Source organism: Monodelphis domestica, chromosome 4, assembly GCF_027887165.1.
Source record: "Monodelphis domestica isolate mMonDom1 chromosome 4, mMonDom1.pri, whole genome shotgun sequence".
In the NCBI taxonomy this organism is placed as follows: Eukaryota; Metazoa; Chordata; class Mammalia; order Didelphimorphia; family Didelphidae; genus Monodelphis; species Monodelphis domestica.
The window spans coordinates 437,407,767-437,424,263 of record NC_077230.1 but is presented as its reverse complement, the minus strand read 5'-3'; the positions used below and the strand labels follow the sequence as shown (position 1 = coordinate 437,424,263).

At 59.9% G+C, this 16,497-nt stretch overlaps 1 protein-coding gene across 6 annotated transcripts; it reads right to left on the bottom strand.

The window, feature by feature from the left end:
• Window positions 1-878: 878 nt before the first annotated feature.
• On the bottom strand, window positions 879-15,544 carry LOC103105276 (zinc finger protein 883-like). Of its 6 annotated transcripts, XM_056796506.1 has the most exons (6): window positions 15,440-15,519; window positions 13,496-13,660; window positions 12,729-12,909; window positions 9,146-9,272; window positions 8,333-8,461; window positions 879-7,233 (listed from the first exon to the last, which is right to left on the bottom strand). In XM_056796506.1, the coding sequence occupies exons 2-6, from the start codon at window positions 13,522-13,524 to the stop codon at window positions 5,627-5,629; spliced, it is 2,073 nt and encodes a 690-aa protein (XP_056652484.1). In that variant the 5' UTR covers window positions 13,525-13,660; window positions 15,440-15,519; the 3' UTR covers window positions 879-5,626. The 6 variants fall into 6 exon arrangements, with proteins under 6 accessions (XP_056652484.1, XP_056652487.1, XP_056652485.1 ...); XM_056796509.1 differs by lacking the exon at window positions 13,496-13,660 and having other exon boundaries at window positions 12,833-12,909; XM_056796507.1 differs by lacking the exon at window positions 15,440-15,519 and having other exon boundaries at window positions 8,333-8,434; window positions 13,496-14,307.
• Between the last annotated feature and the right edge of the window lie 953 nt (window positions 15,545-16,497).

Here is a 16,497-nt window from a genome sequence, read left to right as displayed (position 1 = left end):
CAGGATAAGGAAGAAGATGGTAAAAGAGTACCTATCCACTCTTTTTTTTTTTAAACCCTCACCTTCCATCTTGGAATCAATACTGTGTATTGGCTCCAAGGCAGAAGAGTGGTAAGGGCTAGGCAATGGGGGTTAAGTGACTTGCCCAGGGTCACACAGCTGGGAAGTGTCTGAGGCCAGATTTGAACCCAGGACCTCCCATCTCTAGGCCTGGCTCTCAATCCACTGAGCTCCCAGATGCCCACCTATCCACTCTTAATAAATTCAAGTCACTTAATCCAGAGGACTGAAATCTGAGGACCTGGGTTCTAATCCCAGGTCTGCAGAATACTAGCTATGTAACTAACTCAATCCTTCCAGACTGTGTTCCCCATCTGTAAAACAAAGGAGGTGGACTAAATGGCCTCTAAAGTCCCCTCCAGCCCTATATCTATGACCCCATGTGATTACCCAAGTCACTGTGAGTGATAAATTAAAAATGTATAGTCGATAGAAGAGATACAAACTCTGTGGCATAGTGGATAGAGCGCTACAACTTGAACAGGAGACCCGAGTTCAAATTGAACCTGAGTCCTAACTGTGATTCTGGGCAAACACTTAACCTCTGTCTCTGCCTCATCCATAAAAATGGCAACACTAATAGCACCGACTTCCCAGGGTTGTGAGGATAAAATGAGATCATATTCGTAGAGTACTTCGCAATTCAAGTGCTATATCAATGCTAGCTATTATTGTTAGCACTACTACAGGGTTGGACAAAGGCAAAATATCCTGATTTTCCAAAAATAGAATGGAATCTGCAAACTATTAGCAAACCTTTAGAAGAAACTATTGAAAAGATGAGGAATGCCTAGGAGACAATGACTTCCCAGAGCCAGCACGGTTTCCCAAAGCCCGGGAACGCCAGATTTAATTCCTCTCCTTCTAGGATAGGGTTTCGAAACTGGTAACTACAGGAACACAAGAGACAGAGCCCGTCGTAGTTGCAGCTAAGCGGCTAACACAATACTGCATTCTATCCTTGGGGAAAAGACGGAGAAGACGTGAGCTGCGCGATGAGCAGCACTCTTGGGTTCCTCCCAAAATGACTAAAGGAATGGAGGGTCTTTCACAGTTTGGGGGGATTGAAAAGGTCTCCCCAGCGGAGCCCTCCAGGGACCTGTGCTCAGATCTGTGACGGGCGTCTAACTAGAAACATCATCCTTATCCAATATGGAGATGAGAGAAGCTGGGGAGATCAGGAGCTAATTCGCTGGATGGCAAGATCCCATCTCCAAAAGGTCTCGACAGGCCGATACATTTGGCCGAAATTTAGGGATACATTTAAGATGTTCCATTCGGGTCCCTCAAATTGAGTTCACAGGACCCAGGTGGGCCAAGTATGGCTCGAGAGCCAGTTGCCTGAAAAGCCTCTGGGGACTTTCATGGACTGCAGGCTTGAAACGGTGAGGGGTCGAAATAACCAGTGCAATCCTGGGCTGCATTCTGAGAATCTCGCTCTCTTCGGATCTGTGTCCAGTCCCAAGCCCCACAGTTTAGGAAGGATGTGGATGAACTGGGGAGTGACCAGCGGACAATGACCAGAATGGCGAGGAGGCCTGAGCCCGTGTCCCATGCCGATCAGTTCAGGGAATTGGGAACGTTTAATCTGGAGAAGGCTTCGGACGGCTGCTTTCAGGTACTTGAAAGGTTCTTATATGGTAGAGAGACTTGTTCAGCTTGGCCACTGAACTTCGACCCAGGAGCGATGGGGGGGAATTGCAAAGGGGTGCATGTAAAGATTGGACCCTCTCCTCCATTGGAAGTCTTTAAGGAAAGTCTATTTGGCTACATGTCGGAGATTCCTGTTCATTGGTCTAAATCTGCTGGGGTCCTTTCCAGCTCTGACTAGTGACTAGATTATATTTAAAATCACCACGTGACCTTGGCCTTGGCTCTTTTTCTTCTCTCCACTTCAGTTTCCCCAACTACAAAGGGCGGCGGTGGCAGTGCCGGGAATGGAGTAGAGTTGGACTAAATGGCCAGTCGGATCCTTTATGGCTCAGCCATTCTATTGGCAGAAGAGTCTATAAGGGACTAAGAAGGAAGGGCAAAGACTGAGACAAAGGAAAGTATGAAGGCAAGGATTGAGAGGCAGCAAGGCACAGGGCCCTGGGGTGCCAGAAGACCTGAAGTCAGAGGGTCACAGGACTTGGAGCTGAAAGGTAGCTTGGTTGGTCTAAGCCCTTACTAGTGGTGGCCTTGCCCCTACCTCACTGGATGGCCATCGTTCCCATCCCTTTTTGAGCTCTGTTTCCATTTCTGTAAAATGAGGCTTTGTAAGGAGCTAGGGGACCTTAGGCCACTTGCCACCTGTTTCTGGGTCTCAGTTTTCTCGCCTGTAAAATGAAATGAGTTGGATTCAATGGTTTTTCCCGGAACAACATATGGCTGGGAGAGTTGGACTGTAAGAGAAGTTGAGCACTGCTGAATGGACACTCGTGCTTGAGAAGAGCCTTGAGAGGCCCTTCGACAACAAAGAGATCAAATCAGTTAATCCTTAAAGAAATGCGTTCAGTCTGTTTACTGGAAGATCAAATATGGAAGCTGAAGCTTAAATACTTTGGCCACAGAGTGGTCCGAAATATCATAATCTCTGAAGAACCCACATTGTCGGGAACCCGAGGGGCATGGCGGACGTAAGGAGGCTGCTGCAGAGCGTTCTCCAGAATGACTCATGTCCGAGGAGTCGAGCGAGGGAGGTCATCCAGCTTGGAGACAGAAGTGGGCAAGACACACCCGAGAGCTAGGAAGATGACAAAATAGACGGCCATGTCGAAGTGCTCTCCTGACACCGAAGAATGTTCGGATCTTCTCGGGAAGATTTGGGGAAGGAATGGACAGGAGGAGACAGGCAGATGGGAGAGCACAGGTTGGTAGGCGGTGAGCTGCCGTGACAAAGGGAACACCCACACGGATCGATTGAAAGAAGATGCAAACGATATTAGGGACTTAGTGCGAGGCTGCACGGATTTCTTCGATTCTGCAAAATTCCCAAATTTCTGGTCCCCAAAGAGGCCACAAGGATAGTTACGTAAACTTCCATAGTTCTTTATGATGATAAAGCACTTCACACACAGTGTCTCATTTGAGCCGTATAACAGCCTTGTGAGGTAGGTAATACAAGCATTAGGATGATCCTCACTTGACTGCTGAGGAAACTGAGGCTCCCTGTGGGAGTAAGGGAATTGTCTAAAGTCATAAAGCTGATCAAAATATGAAGAGCTAATATTGACATAGAGCCTTCTCTATGCCAGACACTGCCAAGCACTGTACAAGTATCATCTCATTTTATCCCCACAATTGGTGCTATTATCTTAACAGATGAGGAAACTGAGGTAAACAAAGTTAAGTGATCTGCTAACGGTCCCATTGCTGCTAAATATCAGAGGCCAGATTTGAACCCCGATCTTCCTGATTCCAGACCATTGTGCCATCCAGCTGCCTCTAATAAACAGAGGAGTCAGGATTTGACCCTCAGCGGCCTGAGAAGCAACATGGCGGTGCCTATGGAACACTGGGGTGAGCTGAGACCCAGGTTCTAGTTCTAGCTTTGCCCCCTACTAGCTGTGTGACCTGAAGCAAATCCCTTCCCTTCTCTGAGCATCAGTTTCTCCCTTGTAAAATGAGTCTTGGACTGAGGATCTCTCAGGGCTTTCTCAGCTCCGACCTCCTATGTCCCACCTTCATTCTTCTCCCTTGAATCCACCTCCCTCTGGTACAGATCTGAGCCACCCAGGGCTGAGCCGACAACAACGTTGGCCCAAGCTGCTGTGGCTGACAAACCTCATCACTCTGCGGCCAGTTTAGCGACGAGTCTCTGGACCTGCTGAGACTTCAGCCCTCCGATGACAGAATCCAACTCCTATTCCAGGCCCTCCCAAGCTGGAAGCACAGGCCAGAGCTTCTGGGCCACCATCCAGCGTGTCTTTGGGAACCCAGGGCCACCGCCATGTCCCAGAGAGGCCTCAAAGCAGGCATTTGTGAGCTCACGACACAAAAGATTCAAACAAGGCTTTTACAACAAAAACCATCGCCAGAAGTCGTCACCTTGTGGCCACTGAAGGGGGCCCTGCCCTCCACCCTCCACCAATCCAGTGGAAATCCCTAAGGCAGGAGACTATGGCCAAGAAGGAAGCTTGCTTCTTACATGGCATGTGGCTATGAAGGAATATTTTGGAAAACATGGCTGGAAGGAACATGGCTCAGAGGTTGGGTGCTCGGTTTGGGGGATCTGGGTTAGAATCCTGGCTTTGCCCTTTACTACGTGTATGACCTTGGACAAATCATTTCTCTTAGCCCTGGTTTCCTCATCTGTAACATGACTAGATGACCTCCTAGGGCTCTTCTGGGGCAAAATTCCATAAGCCTCTGAAAGAAAAGGAGAAATGGAGCTGGAAGGTAAGGGTCAACCTAGGACCTCATGTGGCCAACACGAATGGACTCCAGAATCCAGCAGCCGAAGGCCTTCAGAGGACATCTTGTCTAACCTCTACCTGATCCAGGAACAGACTGAAGGATCTTCCCACTTCTTGCTTGAAGACCTTCTTGAAGTGGGGGAAGGATCAGGACTTTGGGGGGGGGCTGTTCCCTTTTGGTGTGGCCACTGATGTCTGACTCCAGGAGCCGACAATCTGGTGGGAGGATGGCTGGCTATCTGGAAACGTCTTGTGCGAGAAGGTGGGTTCTGGAGTTCCAGACTGGACTGAGGAACGAGTACATGTTGGAATGAGAAGAGGAATGTGCTAAGTGTCACTGAGGAAAACAAGAGGAAGCCCACTGGCCATCAAGGGCACAGCGACTGATGGGAACAACCTATGGAGGTGTGGGATAATAATGAGAAACCCCCAAAATGGCAGTGAGGACGTTCCCTCCCCTGACATGGCACAAATCAGGAAAACACTGGAAAAGGAATTTTTTTTGGTTAAGAAAGGGAGACACGAGAAGAGGAAGGTACACAAGACAGCAAAGCGAATGAAGAAGACCACGTGGGGACATGCAGGGCTCTCTCTGACACAGACGTCGTGGCAGCTGTGTTGTTCAGATGCCAGTGGGCATGTGAAGTCGGCTGGCTGCCTCCGATCTCCTTCCCTCTGTGGTGGAGATAAAGTGGACCCTGGAGGGACTGTTTGTGGCTGCCTGCTCATTTGTTTTCCGTGATACTCTCGCTGTAGCAGGTTCAAGAAATAATTTTCTACTTTGGTTCTGAAAAAGGAGATCATCTCTCCGGAGACGAGCAGCCTCCTCACGCTCAATCTGAAGCAACTGTACGGCAGCAGATGGATCGGCACGGAGGAAGTGGAGCTGGGGGAGGGTTGTGGCAGAAACCATTTTCTCTTATGGCATCCCCACAACAAAGCGGTCCAGAGATGGGCGATCTGGAGGGAAGATGGGGATTAATCAAAGCGAATGCTCAGAGATGGACTTTCCCCCAAACTGTATTATCTCCAGGATGCAGCCTCTGGTGTCTGCTAAGATTTTCCTTCAGCGCGTTGTGCAATGAAGGTCCACTCTTTGGGGAAGCTCCTCCAAACCAACACTGCTGGGGTTCTCTCATGCTTGGTCTGGCGGGCATCCCGGCTGATTGCTACATTCCTAGGAGGTCTCCGGCATGAGTTTTCTGGTGTTGAAGGAGGTGGGAAATCTGGGTATAGGCCTTTCCACATTCATTACATTTGTAGGGTTTCTCCCCAGTGTGAATCCTCTGATGCTGAATCAGGTGTATGCTCTGGCTGAAGGTTTTCCCACAGTCGTCGCATTCGTAGGGTTTCTCCCCGGTGTGAATCCTCTGATGCTGATTAAGAGACGAGCTGTGGCTAAAAGACTTCCCACACGCGTGACACGTGTAGGGCTTCTCTCCAGTATGAATCTTCTGGTGTTCGTTGAGGTGTGTGCTCCGGCTGAAGGCCTTCCCACACTCGCCGCAGCGGTACGGCTTCTCCCCAGTGTGAATTCTCTTGTGCTGGATGAGGTGGGAGACCTGGGTGTAACGCTTCCCACACTCCTTGCACACGTAAGGCTTCTCTCCGGTGTGAATCCTCAAGTGCCGCGTGAGGGATGAGTTCTGGCTAAAGGTCTTCCCACACTCACCGCACTTGTAGGGCTTCTCTCCGGTGTGGACCGTCAGGTGCTGGGTGAAGGAGGACGTGTGGCTGAAGGCCTTCCCACACTCGTTGCACACGTAGGGCTTCTCCCCCACGTGGACGGTCTGATGGCGCATGAGGTGCGAGATCTGGGTGTAGGCCTTCCCGCACTCGTTGCAGCCGTAGGGCTTCTCGCCGGTGTGGATGCGCTGGTGCTGCGTCAGGGAGGAGCTGTGGCTGAAGGACTTGCCGCAGTCGCTGCACTCGTAGGGCTTCTCGCCGGTGTGGACGCGCTGGTGCTGCGTCAGCGAGGAGCTGTGGCTGAAGGTCTTCCCGCACTCGTTGCACTTGTAGGGCTTCTCTCCGGTGTGAATGGCCTGGTGCTGGGTGAGGGACGCCGTGTGGAAGAAGGCCTTCCCGCACTCGCTGCACTTGTGCGGCCGCTCCCCCGTGTGGATCTTGCGGTGGCGCGCCACGTGCGACACCTGCGTGTAGGCCTTGCCGCACTCCTTGCACTTGAAGGGCTTCTCGCCCGTGTGGCAGCGCTGGTGCTTGATGAGCGACGAGCTCTGCGTGAAGGCCTTGCCGCACTCCTTGCACGCGTAGGGCTTCTCGCCCGTGTGGATGCGCTGGTGCTCCGTGAGCGACGAGCTCTGGCTGAAGGTCTTCCCGCACATGGCGCACGCGTAGGGCTTCTCGCCGGTGTGGATGATGTGGTGCTGGATGAAGTAGGAGCTGTTGCTGAAGGCCTTCCCGCAGGCGTCGCACTTGTACGGCTTCTCCCCGGTGTGGCTCCTCTGGTGGATCAGGAGGTCCGACTGGTAAAGGAAGGTCCTCTCGCAGACGGGACAGCCGAAAGGCCTCGGCCGGGAGCTCTCACTGCCCTCCGGGCCCGGGGCTGCAGCGGGGCTTCTCGGGCCCGAAGGTCGGCCCGAGCCATTCCATCCAAGGCCTCGCTGGGGGACAAGAAGGGGTGTCGTGGCAACGTCCCGGCGGTCCCCTTCCCAGGCGTCTCCCGCTCCGAAGCGCGCGGGGCCCTCTCCGAGCCCTTCCGGGCTCTCTCCCCGAGGCGACGACGTCTCAGGCCGAGTTCGAGGCTTGGGGCGCCCATCTGCAAGCCAGTGAGAAAAGGAATGATCCCCGTTCCCCAGGCCCGGGGAAGAGGAGGGCCACGAAGAGGCCTGTTTCAGGGAAGACTCCCAGGCCCGGGGAAGAGGAGGGCAGGCACCCGCAGCGCGTGGCCCGGGAAGAGGCGAGGGGCCGATGGGAAGCCCTTCTCTCTGGGAAAAACAAAAAACAAAACCTTGTGGCTGAGCATCAATTCCAAGAGAGAAGGTTCAGGGGAGAGAGAGCCAGGCCTGCCGTCAGGACGTCCCGAGTTCCAATCTCAGCTGGGTGACCCTGGCCAAGTCACCTCAGCCCAGTTGTCCAGCGAGCCCTTAGAAACGACACTTACCATCAATTCCGCGTTTAAAAGAGAGAAGGGCCGGGGCTGGGTGATTTGTCCAGGGGGCGCAGCTAGGAAGCGCCTGAGGCCAGATCAGAACCCAGGACCTGCCCAGCCTCCCACCTGCCCTTCCTCCCCTTTCCCAGCCGCTCCTCGGCTCCTGGCTCTCTCCCTGGGGCCCTTCTGCCCACGTAGCCAAACTCCCCAGAGGGCCCCGGACGCCGGGCCTCCTTTGCCCCCTCCGGGCCAGCTGATCGTCTGCAGCCTCGGCCATCTCTCCTCTGGCTCCCTTCCTGCCTCTCACCCGGGTCTTCCTCCATCCCACCCTCCAGGCTCGTCCCGGCCTCCCTCCGGCCCCTCCTCCGGCGGCTCCCTGGCTGGACGTGCGGCACAGCCGGGCACCATCTCCTCCCCTGCCGCCTTCACCCCGCAGGAGGAGCCCTCCGGCCTCCTCGCCCAAATCCAAGATGGCGCCGCGGCCCGCCCCAGATCGCTCCTTTCCCTCCTCGGACAGAGCCCCGGGCCGCCCTCCGCTGGGCCCCCCGAGGTGTTCCTGGCATGCCCTGCTGCCCCCCTCGGACGGGAGCTCCTCGAGGGCAGGGTCCGCCTTCACAGCGCTACTGACTGACGCGCTCTTGCGCCCTCCTTCGGTCCTCCGTCAGTCAGTCAGTCCACGTTTATCAGCACCCACCGCGAGCCGGATGGGAAGGGGCAGCCGCTGCCCGCCAGGCGCTCCCCCCAGCCCTGCCTCGGCTCGGCTCACCTGGACGGAGGCCGCCGAGGTCTTCTCCCTCCACCGCCCAGGGCTCGCGGCTCTGCTCCAGCTGGGAGATGAGCTCCGGCTTGGCGCTCGGGAACTCGGCTCCTGGGGAGAGAGGGGGTCCGCCCAGGGCTCCAGGGAAGGGAGAAGGGGGTGAGCCTAGACGAGGCCGGGGGGGGGGGCGATGGGCCGGGGGGGGATGGGCCAGGGGGGGATGTGCTGGGGGGGTGATGGGCTGGGGCGGCGATGGGCATGGGGGGATGGGCAGGGGGGCGATGGGGGGGGCAATGGGCCAGGGGGGATGGGCGGGGGGGGCGATGGGGGGGCAATGGGCCAGGGGGGATGGGCTGGGGGGGCAATGGGCCCAGGGGGAGATGGGGGGGGGGGCGATGGGCCCAGGGGGGGATGGGCAGGGGGGCGATGGGCTGGGGGGCAATGGGGGGGCGATGGGCCAGGGGGGATGGGTGAGGAGGGGGGAATGGGGCGGGGAGGGGGAAATGGGCGGGGGGGGGATGGACAGGGGGGCAATGGGCCTGGGGGGATGGGCTGGGGGGGGAATGGGCTGGGGGGGGCAATGGGCCCGAGGGGGGGTGATGATGAAGCAGGGGGGGTGATGGGGGGCGATGATGAGGCAGGGGGGGTGATGGGGGGGGTGATGATGAGGCGGGGGGGGGTGATGGGGGGCGATGGGCCCCGGGGGGGGGGTGATGGGGGGGCGATGGTGAGGCAGGGGGGTGATGGGGGGCGATGGGCCCGGGGGAAGTCGGGGCTGGGGAGGGGTCGGGGGGCTCTGAGGCCCAGCAAAGGCTTCCTCACCCAGCGCCACCAGGTTCCTGTAGTTCTCCAGCATCACCTCCTTGTAGAGGCCCCTCTGAGCGGGGCCCAGGCGTTCCCACTCCTCCAGCGTGAAGTCCACAGACACGTCCCTGAAGGTCACGGCCTCCTGGAACACCAAGCGGGCAGCGCCCGGGCTGGGGGAGGGGCCTCCGCACCCCCACGGGGAGGCTCCCCCAAAGGCCCTCCCACCTCACAAATGGGCAAACTGAGGCCTCGGGCCGCACCGCCTGGCCGGCATCCCTCTCTGGCCCTCAGCCCTCCCTTGTACCAAACCGAACTCAGAAGTCTGTCTCCGGCCATCGTCCGTCCAGGCTCGACCAGACAATCCTCTGCGCCTGCCTGCCTGGCTCCGGCCACGCTGGCCCCTCAGGCCCTGGTCGCTCCCCTTCCAATCCGCACCCACGACCGCATCACCCAGCAAGGACTAGGTCCCTCCCGGGGATGGCCAAGCCTCCTTCCTGCCCCTGGGGAGGCTGCGTGTGAGGAGGAGAGCGTGTGCCCTGGGAGGACGGGCAGACCTCCGTCCCTAGCGGCCACAGCCTCCGAAGAGGCCTCCCTCCCTCCCTCCAGGCTCTCTCCTCTGATCCACCATTTTTCAACATTCTGCCCTCTCTGGCCGCCTCTGCCTTCCCCCACTTCCCTCCCTGTCCAGCTCCGGGGCTGCCTCTTCCAGGGAGCCCTCCGTGGAGAGGCCTCAGCCCCACCTTGCAGATGAGGCCGCTGAGGCCGGGGGAACGGCAGGGGCGGCACCGAGTCTCTTCAGACCGGCTGCTCGTCCGTCTGGTATTGGGAGGCAGGACGGTGCAGTGATCCTGTGGGATCCCCAGCTGTCCTCCGTGCCTCAGCCACAGCCACTGACACGCGTGGCCTACAGGCCAAGGGGTTCTCCCTGCAGAGCCGCCCAGGTATGCCTGCAGCCATTCCACCCGCTCGGGGCCGGCCTGACCTTGTCCTCGTCCACCACTCGGGCCAACTGAACAAACGTGCTGCGGGTCTGGGCCGGGCAGGTGGCGAACAGAACGGGTCCTGCCCCGGAGGCGAATGGACTTGGCCAGGGCTCTGAGCAGCCTCGCCCCGCCCGATCCGACCTCCGCCATTCCTGAAGTCTCTCAGATTCCCCAAATCACACGCCGAGCCTGGTCTCGCAGCCCCTCACCACCACACAACATGGCTTCCGCAGGCATGGCGCAGGGGCTTGAGCTCAGCCCGGCTGCCCATCTTACTGCGCCCCGACTCAGACCAAGCGTCCGTTTCCTGGTCAGCATTTCTGCCTTGAGGGTCTCCTTTTGCCTGTTCGTCTTCCGGGCGCAGCCCCGAATCTCTTCCTCGTGTTCGGTGGCTGCAAACAAGCCGAGCCCCCCTCCCCCTTCCCATCCTTGTCCATCTTTGCCCAGCTCCGAGCCAGCATTAGCCCGCCTGCCTCCTCTGCCAGTCCAGGTGACGAGCTTCCCGGGCATGCGCAGCCATTTTCTAGTGTGTCCACAGACGTCTCCGTCCCTCCTCCCTTCCAACCTCGAACTTGGCGTTCAGCTCTGCGCCATCTCTGCCAGGATCCCTCGACACCTTCTGGCGTGGTAGGGCCGGAGCCGGCTTCCACACCTCGCATGGGCAGATGCTACCGATCAGCAGACGCAAAGCCCCGGCCTGGAGGCCTCCTACCAGAGGCTGTGCATCTTCTGACCTGCCTCCTAGCTGGGTCCTCATGGCAGGCCTTTGGCCCTTCCCTCCTCTCCAGCCCTCCAGTCACACTCCCCTGCTCTGAGGCCCTGCTGGGAGGCCCCTCACGGAGGCTCCTCTCCTCTGCTCACATCCCACGGCTGCTCCTTCACTTGTCTAAGACCTCCACACGTTCTCCTGCCTTCTCCGGCCGACCATCCCTACCACAGGTCCCCTCCCGGGCCTTCCCTGCTGCTCATGGACGTGCCTGGAGCTCCACGATCACTGCAAGCCTCCACCGGGAATGTCCATCGTCCTGGATCTTCACTTCCCCTCCCAGCCGAGGTCCCAAGAAGGCTGGCCATGGGCCTCCCCCTCCTCTCCCTGCTCAGCCTTGCTGCCTGGCTTCTGTGTTCTCCAGGGACCGGTCTGATGGCCTCTCCTCAAGCCTTCCCCCCTGGGTACCTCCCTGCGGCCCCTGACCCCGCTGAGGGCCTCCTCCTGCACACTTCTGGCTCTCCTGCTCTGAACCTCAGCTCGCTCCTGTTCCACTGACCGCTCCAGGGTCTCCTGGCCGCCCCCTCTCCACTGCCCTCTCCCTCGGCCTCCCCATCCCTCCTTCATCCCAGCACCTCCCTCTTTTGTCCCATCTCAAGTACGCTCTGGCTGCATCTGTTCGCAGGGCTGCCTTTTGCCTCTGGGAGTCCCCGGCAGCAGGCACAGTGCCTGGCACGCAGGAGGCACTCCCACAGGGCCACGATTGTCTGCTCCACATGCCCATTCCCAGATGTGTCCCCAACAGAAGCTCCCTCCGCCCAGGCCCCTGTAGCCACCCAGGCCCTCACGTTGGGATTTCAGATGTCTCTGCCCAATCTGGCCCCTTCTTGTGTCTGCCGACCCGCATGCTGTGCCCCATCCATGATGCTTCATCTACCATCTCCAGGCCTTTGCACAAGCTCTGCCCTGCGTCTGGCATCCCTTCCCCCCCAGCATCCAAGCTAGCCCTCAAGGCTGCCTTCTGGGGACACCATGGAAGCTTCTTCCCCTCTTCAAGGCTGGATGCAGCCACCCTCAGCCCATAGAAGCATCTATCCAGGCCTCCAACATCTGCCCCATCGACGGTTGGCTGTTCCAGTACCACCTCCTGCCCCTGCAGGCTTGGCCCGTGGAGGAACGCGCGTGGCATTTCCCCAACTGCCAGGGTCAGAGGGCTCCCTAGGCATCGAGAATGCAAGCAACACGTCTGCAGTCCAAAGCCCACGGGTGTCTGAGGCAGGATCCGAACCCGGGACCTCAGGGTCCAGGGGGCCTCTCTGTCCTCCAGAGACGAGCTTTGGTGTCCACAAACACGCAGAGAAGGGCACTGAGCTTCAGAGGGAGAAACCAGAGTTCAACATCTGGGCTTAGTGACAAGCCAGAGCACCGATGGCTGGATTGGGGCTTCTCTCCCTTCCCCCCACCAGGGAGCAGAACACACTTGGCCTAGAGGAGGGGCCCCGGAGTCCGAGAGATGACAAGGGCGTGAGGGGGCCTGTCCCTTCATCAGAGACCCCCCCAGCCCCTCTGTGGTCCTGCTTGGGGGGGGGGCGGGGCATCTTTTCCAGTCTATCTGCATACCTCTAAGGGACAGGGAGCTCATTACCTATCAAAGTGGCCTATTTCACTTCTGGAGGGTTCTATTATGAGGAAGTTCTGAGAATAACAGACTCAGAGCCGAGGAGCCCTCGGGAGACCTTCAGTCCAGTTATCCCTGAGCTGGCCTTCCTTCGGCTAGTTTCTCACATCCCTGACTTCTGGTCCAGAAACTTGGGCACTAGAACCCGAGGGGCCACGCCACCCGGCCCCACCCATCACAGAAAGGGAAAGGGATCCCCAGAGAGCCCCAGAGGTGCAGAGAGGGGCTCACACAAAGGGAGGGAGGGATCGAAGCGCCTCCTGGGCTCCGGGTGCAAGAAGAAACTACATCCGGGACAGAGAAGCTGGGGGGGAGTCGAGGAGCCCCCAACGTACCTGGGCCCTGGGCGGCACGAGGCTGGCAGCCATCCCGGGCTCCTCTGGAGGAAGGGAGCAGACTGGAGCCGGAGGAGCTGGGGAGAGACAGAGCGGGGGTCAGGAGGGCCGGGCCGGCGGGCAGAACCGAAGAGGCGGCTCCCTCCCTGAACGGCCCTCGGGAGTCGGCAGGCCAGGTGAGACGGCCGAGATGACCAGTGAGGGGTCTGACCACCTCTGCGGGCGCAGCCTGGGTCCTGAGAGCCCATGTCAAAGGCAGGGCCACCGGCCTCCGTCTGGGAGTCCTCCCCAAAGGGCCCCTCCTGCCTCGTGCTCCCTCTCCGCGCTCTGCACTCCCGCACACAGCCAGCTGCCAAGTCTTGGGCAAAGCCGGCCCTTTCCAGAGCTCCTGGTCGCGGGCAGGGACGGCCTCCTGGGCTCCAAGCAGACAGTCTTCAAGGGAGCCCCTTCTGGGGAGAGCCCGATGGGCCTGCGGACCCTGCGCAGCCCTCCGCGGCAGGAGGGAGCCCAGGGCCGGGCGCAGAGCCGGCTCCTCCCATCTGGCCGCTGAGAAGGCGGAGGCGCCCCCAGGCAGCAGAAGTGACCTGGGAGCCGAGGAGGCCCCAGAAGACCCCAGGCCGGAGGAGGCGCCCAGAGGCGGCGCCGGGGAGACTCCGCACCTACCCCTGTCCCCGAGGGCCGGGACTGCACATTCCTCCGGGGTCAGCCCTGCCTCCTCCACAGTCACGCTGGCCACGTTCCAGGCAGGAAAGCCGGCCTCAGCGGGGAGTCACGGGGTGAGGGGGGGGGGGACAGGCCAGGCCTCTCCCCGGGACCCAGAGTCACTGGCTGCAGAGAGAAGGCGGGAGGAGATGGAGCAGGGTGGCTGGCCCTCCCCAGCAGGCCTGGCCTGGCGGGGAGCATCTCGGATGTCGGAGCGTCCCGGAGCTCCCTAGTCCAAGGAGACCTGAACACAGCCGCCCCAGAGCGGGGACGGCGAGGGCGACCCCTCCTCCGGGGCCAAGGGAGCATTCGAAACAGGGAAAGGCAGCCGGCGGAGCGGACAGGAAGACCCCTCGGACACCCCCTGACTGTGAGACCCTGGGCCAGTCACCAGCCCTCGAAGGCTATGAATTGTAAAGAAGGCGCCATCCCGCCCTGACGGTCACGTGGCATGAATTAAGCACGGCTCTGGCCCATAAAGGGTCCCTGGAGAACTCGAGGGCGCCGGAGAGGGCAGTGGTCAGAGCAGAGGAGCCGGAGGGGCAGAAATGGCGGGAGCTGAAAGATGTCTTGGGGGAGGAGGCGCGAGGAGGCCCAAAGACCAGGAAGGGGCGGCCTTGCCGGGGCCTCCATGGGGGCGACAGACCCAGTTTCCTGACGGGAACCCAGAAGAGGCTCCGGGACAGCGGAGGGGTAAGGCGGACTGGAGGCGGGGCGGGGCGGGGCGGGGCTAAGGCTGGAGCCCGGCGCGGGGAGGGGGTGGATTCCACAGGATCGGATGGGGTCGGAGGCCGTGAGGGGCCGCAGCTCTCAGGGCCCCTCTGAATGGGACTCTGACCCGAGGCCACCCAACGGCCTCCTCCAGGGAGGAAGACCTGGCCCCTGCTCTGAGCCGGGAGGAGCCCGGAAGGGGTCCCAGGAAGGACCCCAAAGCCTCAGGGCTGGGACAGAGCTCGGGCCGGCCAGGGAGAAGCCCCCCCAGCCGCCTTCGCCCCGCCTCTCCGGAGCTGCCAGGGGGGCCCCAGCAGTAACGGTCATTGCTGTCCATGCAGCTCCGGGACCCGGGAGCCCGGCGAGCCTCCCCCCGCTGTCGGGTCACAGAAGAGGCCGTCCAGGCTCCCGGCTCCTCCTCAGGGCTGATCGCGGCAGCAGGGAGGGAGAAGCGGGCAGACGCTCGCCTCGCTCGTCCTTTGGAGCCCGCCGCGCCCACCTCCACGCTGTTGGAGGTTTACCAGCACCTTCCCGGGGCCGCAACCCCAAGGCTTGCTGTGGCAGCGAGGGGGATCCGGGCCGGCTCTCGGTGCCCCGCGCTCGCTCACAGTCAGATCCCTACCCACACGCGTGCAGCCCCAGCCCAGGCAAGCACGCACACACGCGCGCACTCGAGAACGAGAAACCACTAGTCCAGCCCCCTCATGCCGCGGAGGAAGAAACAACCGAGTCCAGTCCCCGGGGTGGGTCGGTGGCAGAGCAGGGATTCGCACTCAGGTCTTCCGCTCCAGAGCCGGTGCTCTGTGCCCCGCCCCCACAGCAAGGCCCGGGAGCCCCGGGGAAGGTTTTTTCAATAAAAGAGTTGAAAGTGCCAAGCTGGTCAGTTTCACCGATGGACTTCAGCAGCCAGTGGAGGGCACCCTTGGGGGTGGGAGTGGGTGAGTGTCGGCAGGGGCGGGGCGCGCCATTGGCCCCGCCCTACAAGGGCGGGTCATTCCAGGCACCTCCCCTCTTGCCCCAATCAGCAGCCTCTTGGTTCCTCCCCTTCCCACCTCTGGCCAATCCCCGCCTCCTGGGCCTGGTCTTCTCTGCTCGCGTCCCCAGCCCCCTCTCATCCCCTTCCCCCCCGGCTCCCCTCTGCCTGTCTCTCCCTTCCATATCCCTTCCCTCTGCAGCCCCCCGGGGAGGACTCACCCCCCGCCCGCGCTTGCAGTGTCCGGCCCAGGACAAAGGCCGCTTCCTTTCTTCACTCCCTCCCTCCGGGCCCGGGCCGGATTCCTACTGCGCCTGCTCGTACCGAGCCCCCGGACTCTGCTACCCAGAGGCCTTCCTGGCGCCGTCTCGGTTCTCTGAAGGACTCAGAAGCCGCCGTGGATTGTGGGAAATGGAGTCCAGCGGCCTCCGGAGGGGCCAAGGGGAGGGACGGAGGCGAAAAGAGGGAGGAACATGAACGAGGGGGAGGAGTTGAAGGTGCGCAGGCGCTTTAACGAATCCAGTCAGGGCTCGGAGAGTAGCCGAGAGTGTGTTTGACTTCGTGGCTAGCCTCCTGAACCAGGAGAGGGGTGGGGAGGGAAGTGGGTACGGAAAGCAAGGACAAAAGCGCAGAAAAGGACCTACATTGTAGACTGCGGGCATTGTGCTAAAGGGCGGGGAGGACTACGAAGATGAGGACAACTTGCGCCCTTGACAGTTTTTGACATCAAATTGAGCTCTTCTCCCCGGCTCCCCTCTCTAGTCGTTGATGTTCATGCAAAGCGTACTTCCGTGCCCTGACACGGTCACACCTACAGCAGAAAAGTCACGGAGGAAGAACAGTGGGAGAGGGGCTTCCTCCATCCGCACTCAGACCCCAGACTTCCTTCTTGGGCCGCAGGCGGCATTTTCATTGGGGACCCCCTGCTTTGCTGAGAATGGTTTCGTCCGGGGAGATCCTGGTTCTGCTCCCTCCACTTTGCATCGGTTCCTACAAGTCTTTCCAGGCTTTTGTGCTCCTCCATCCTTGTGGCACGGCAGTATCCCAGTACAACCGTACACCTCATCTTCCTGTCCCTCCACTCCCCAAGTGATGGACAGCCCCTCAGCTTCCAGTTCTTTAGAGCCACTAATTCCTGAGATTTTACCATCAACCGTCATAACTTGCCTCAATGGTCCTCACTGCTTAGAGCTGTCCCTCTTGGATGGATTCTTCACCTTCACTGCAGCCTTGACGCTCTCCGCCCCCTTCGCTCTTCTGCAATTCCACGTGCTCTGAT

Excerpts from the sequence above, each read along its gene's own strand:
- LOC103105276 (XM_056796506.1), bottom strand. The coding sequence starts at position 13,524 with ATGTGCAGTCCCGGCCCTCGGGGACAGGG. Across the intron at positions 12,910-13,495 it reads CCCGGCCCTCGGGGACAGGG|CTCCTCCGGCTCCAGTCTGC; the intron begins GTAGGTGCGGAG and ends GTCTCTCCCCAG. Across the intron at positions 7,234-8,332 it reads CCTCGGCGGCCTCCGTCCAG|ATGGGCGCCCCAAGCCTCGA; the intron begins GTGAGCCGAGCC and ends ACTGGCTTGCAG.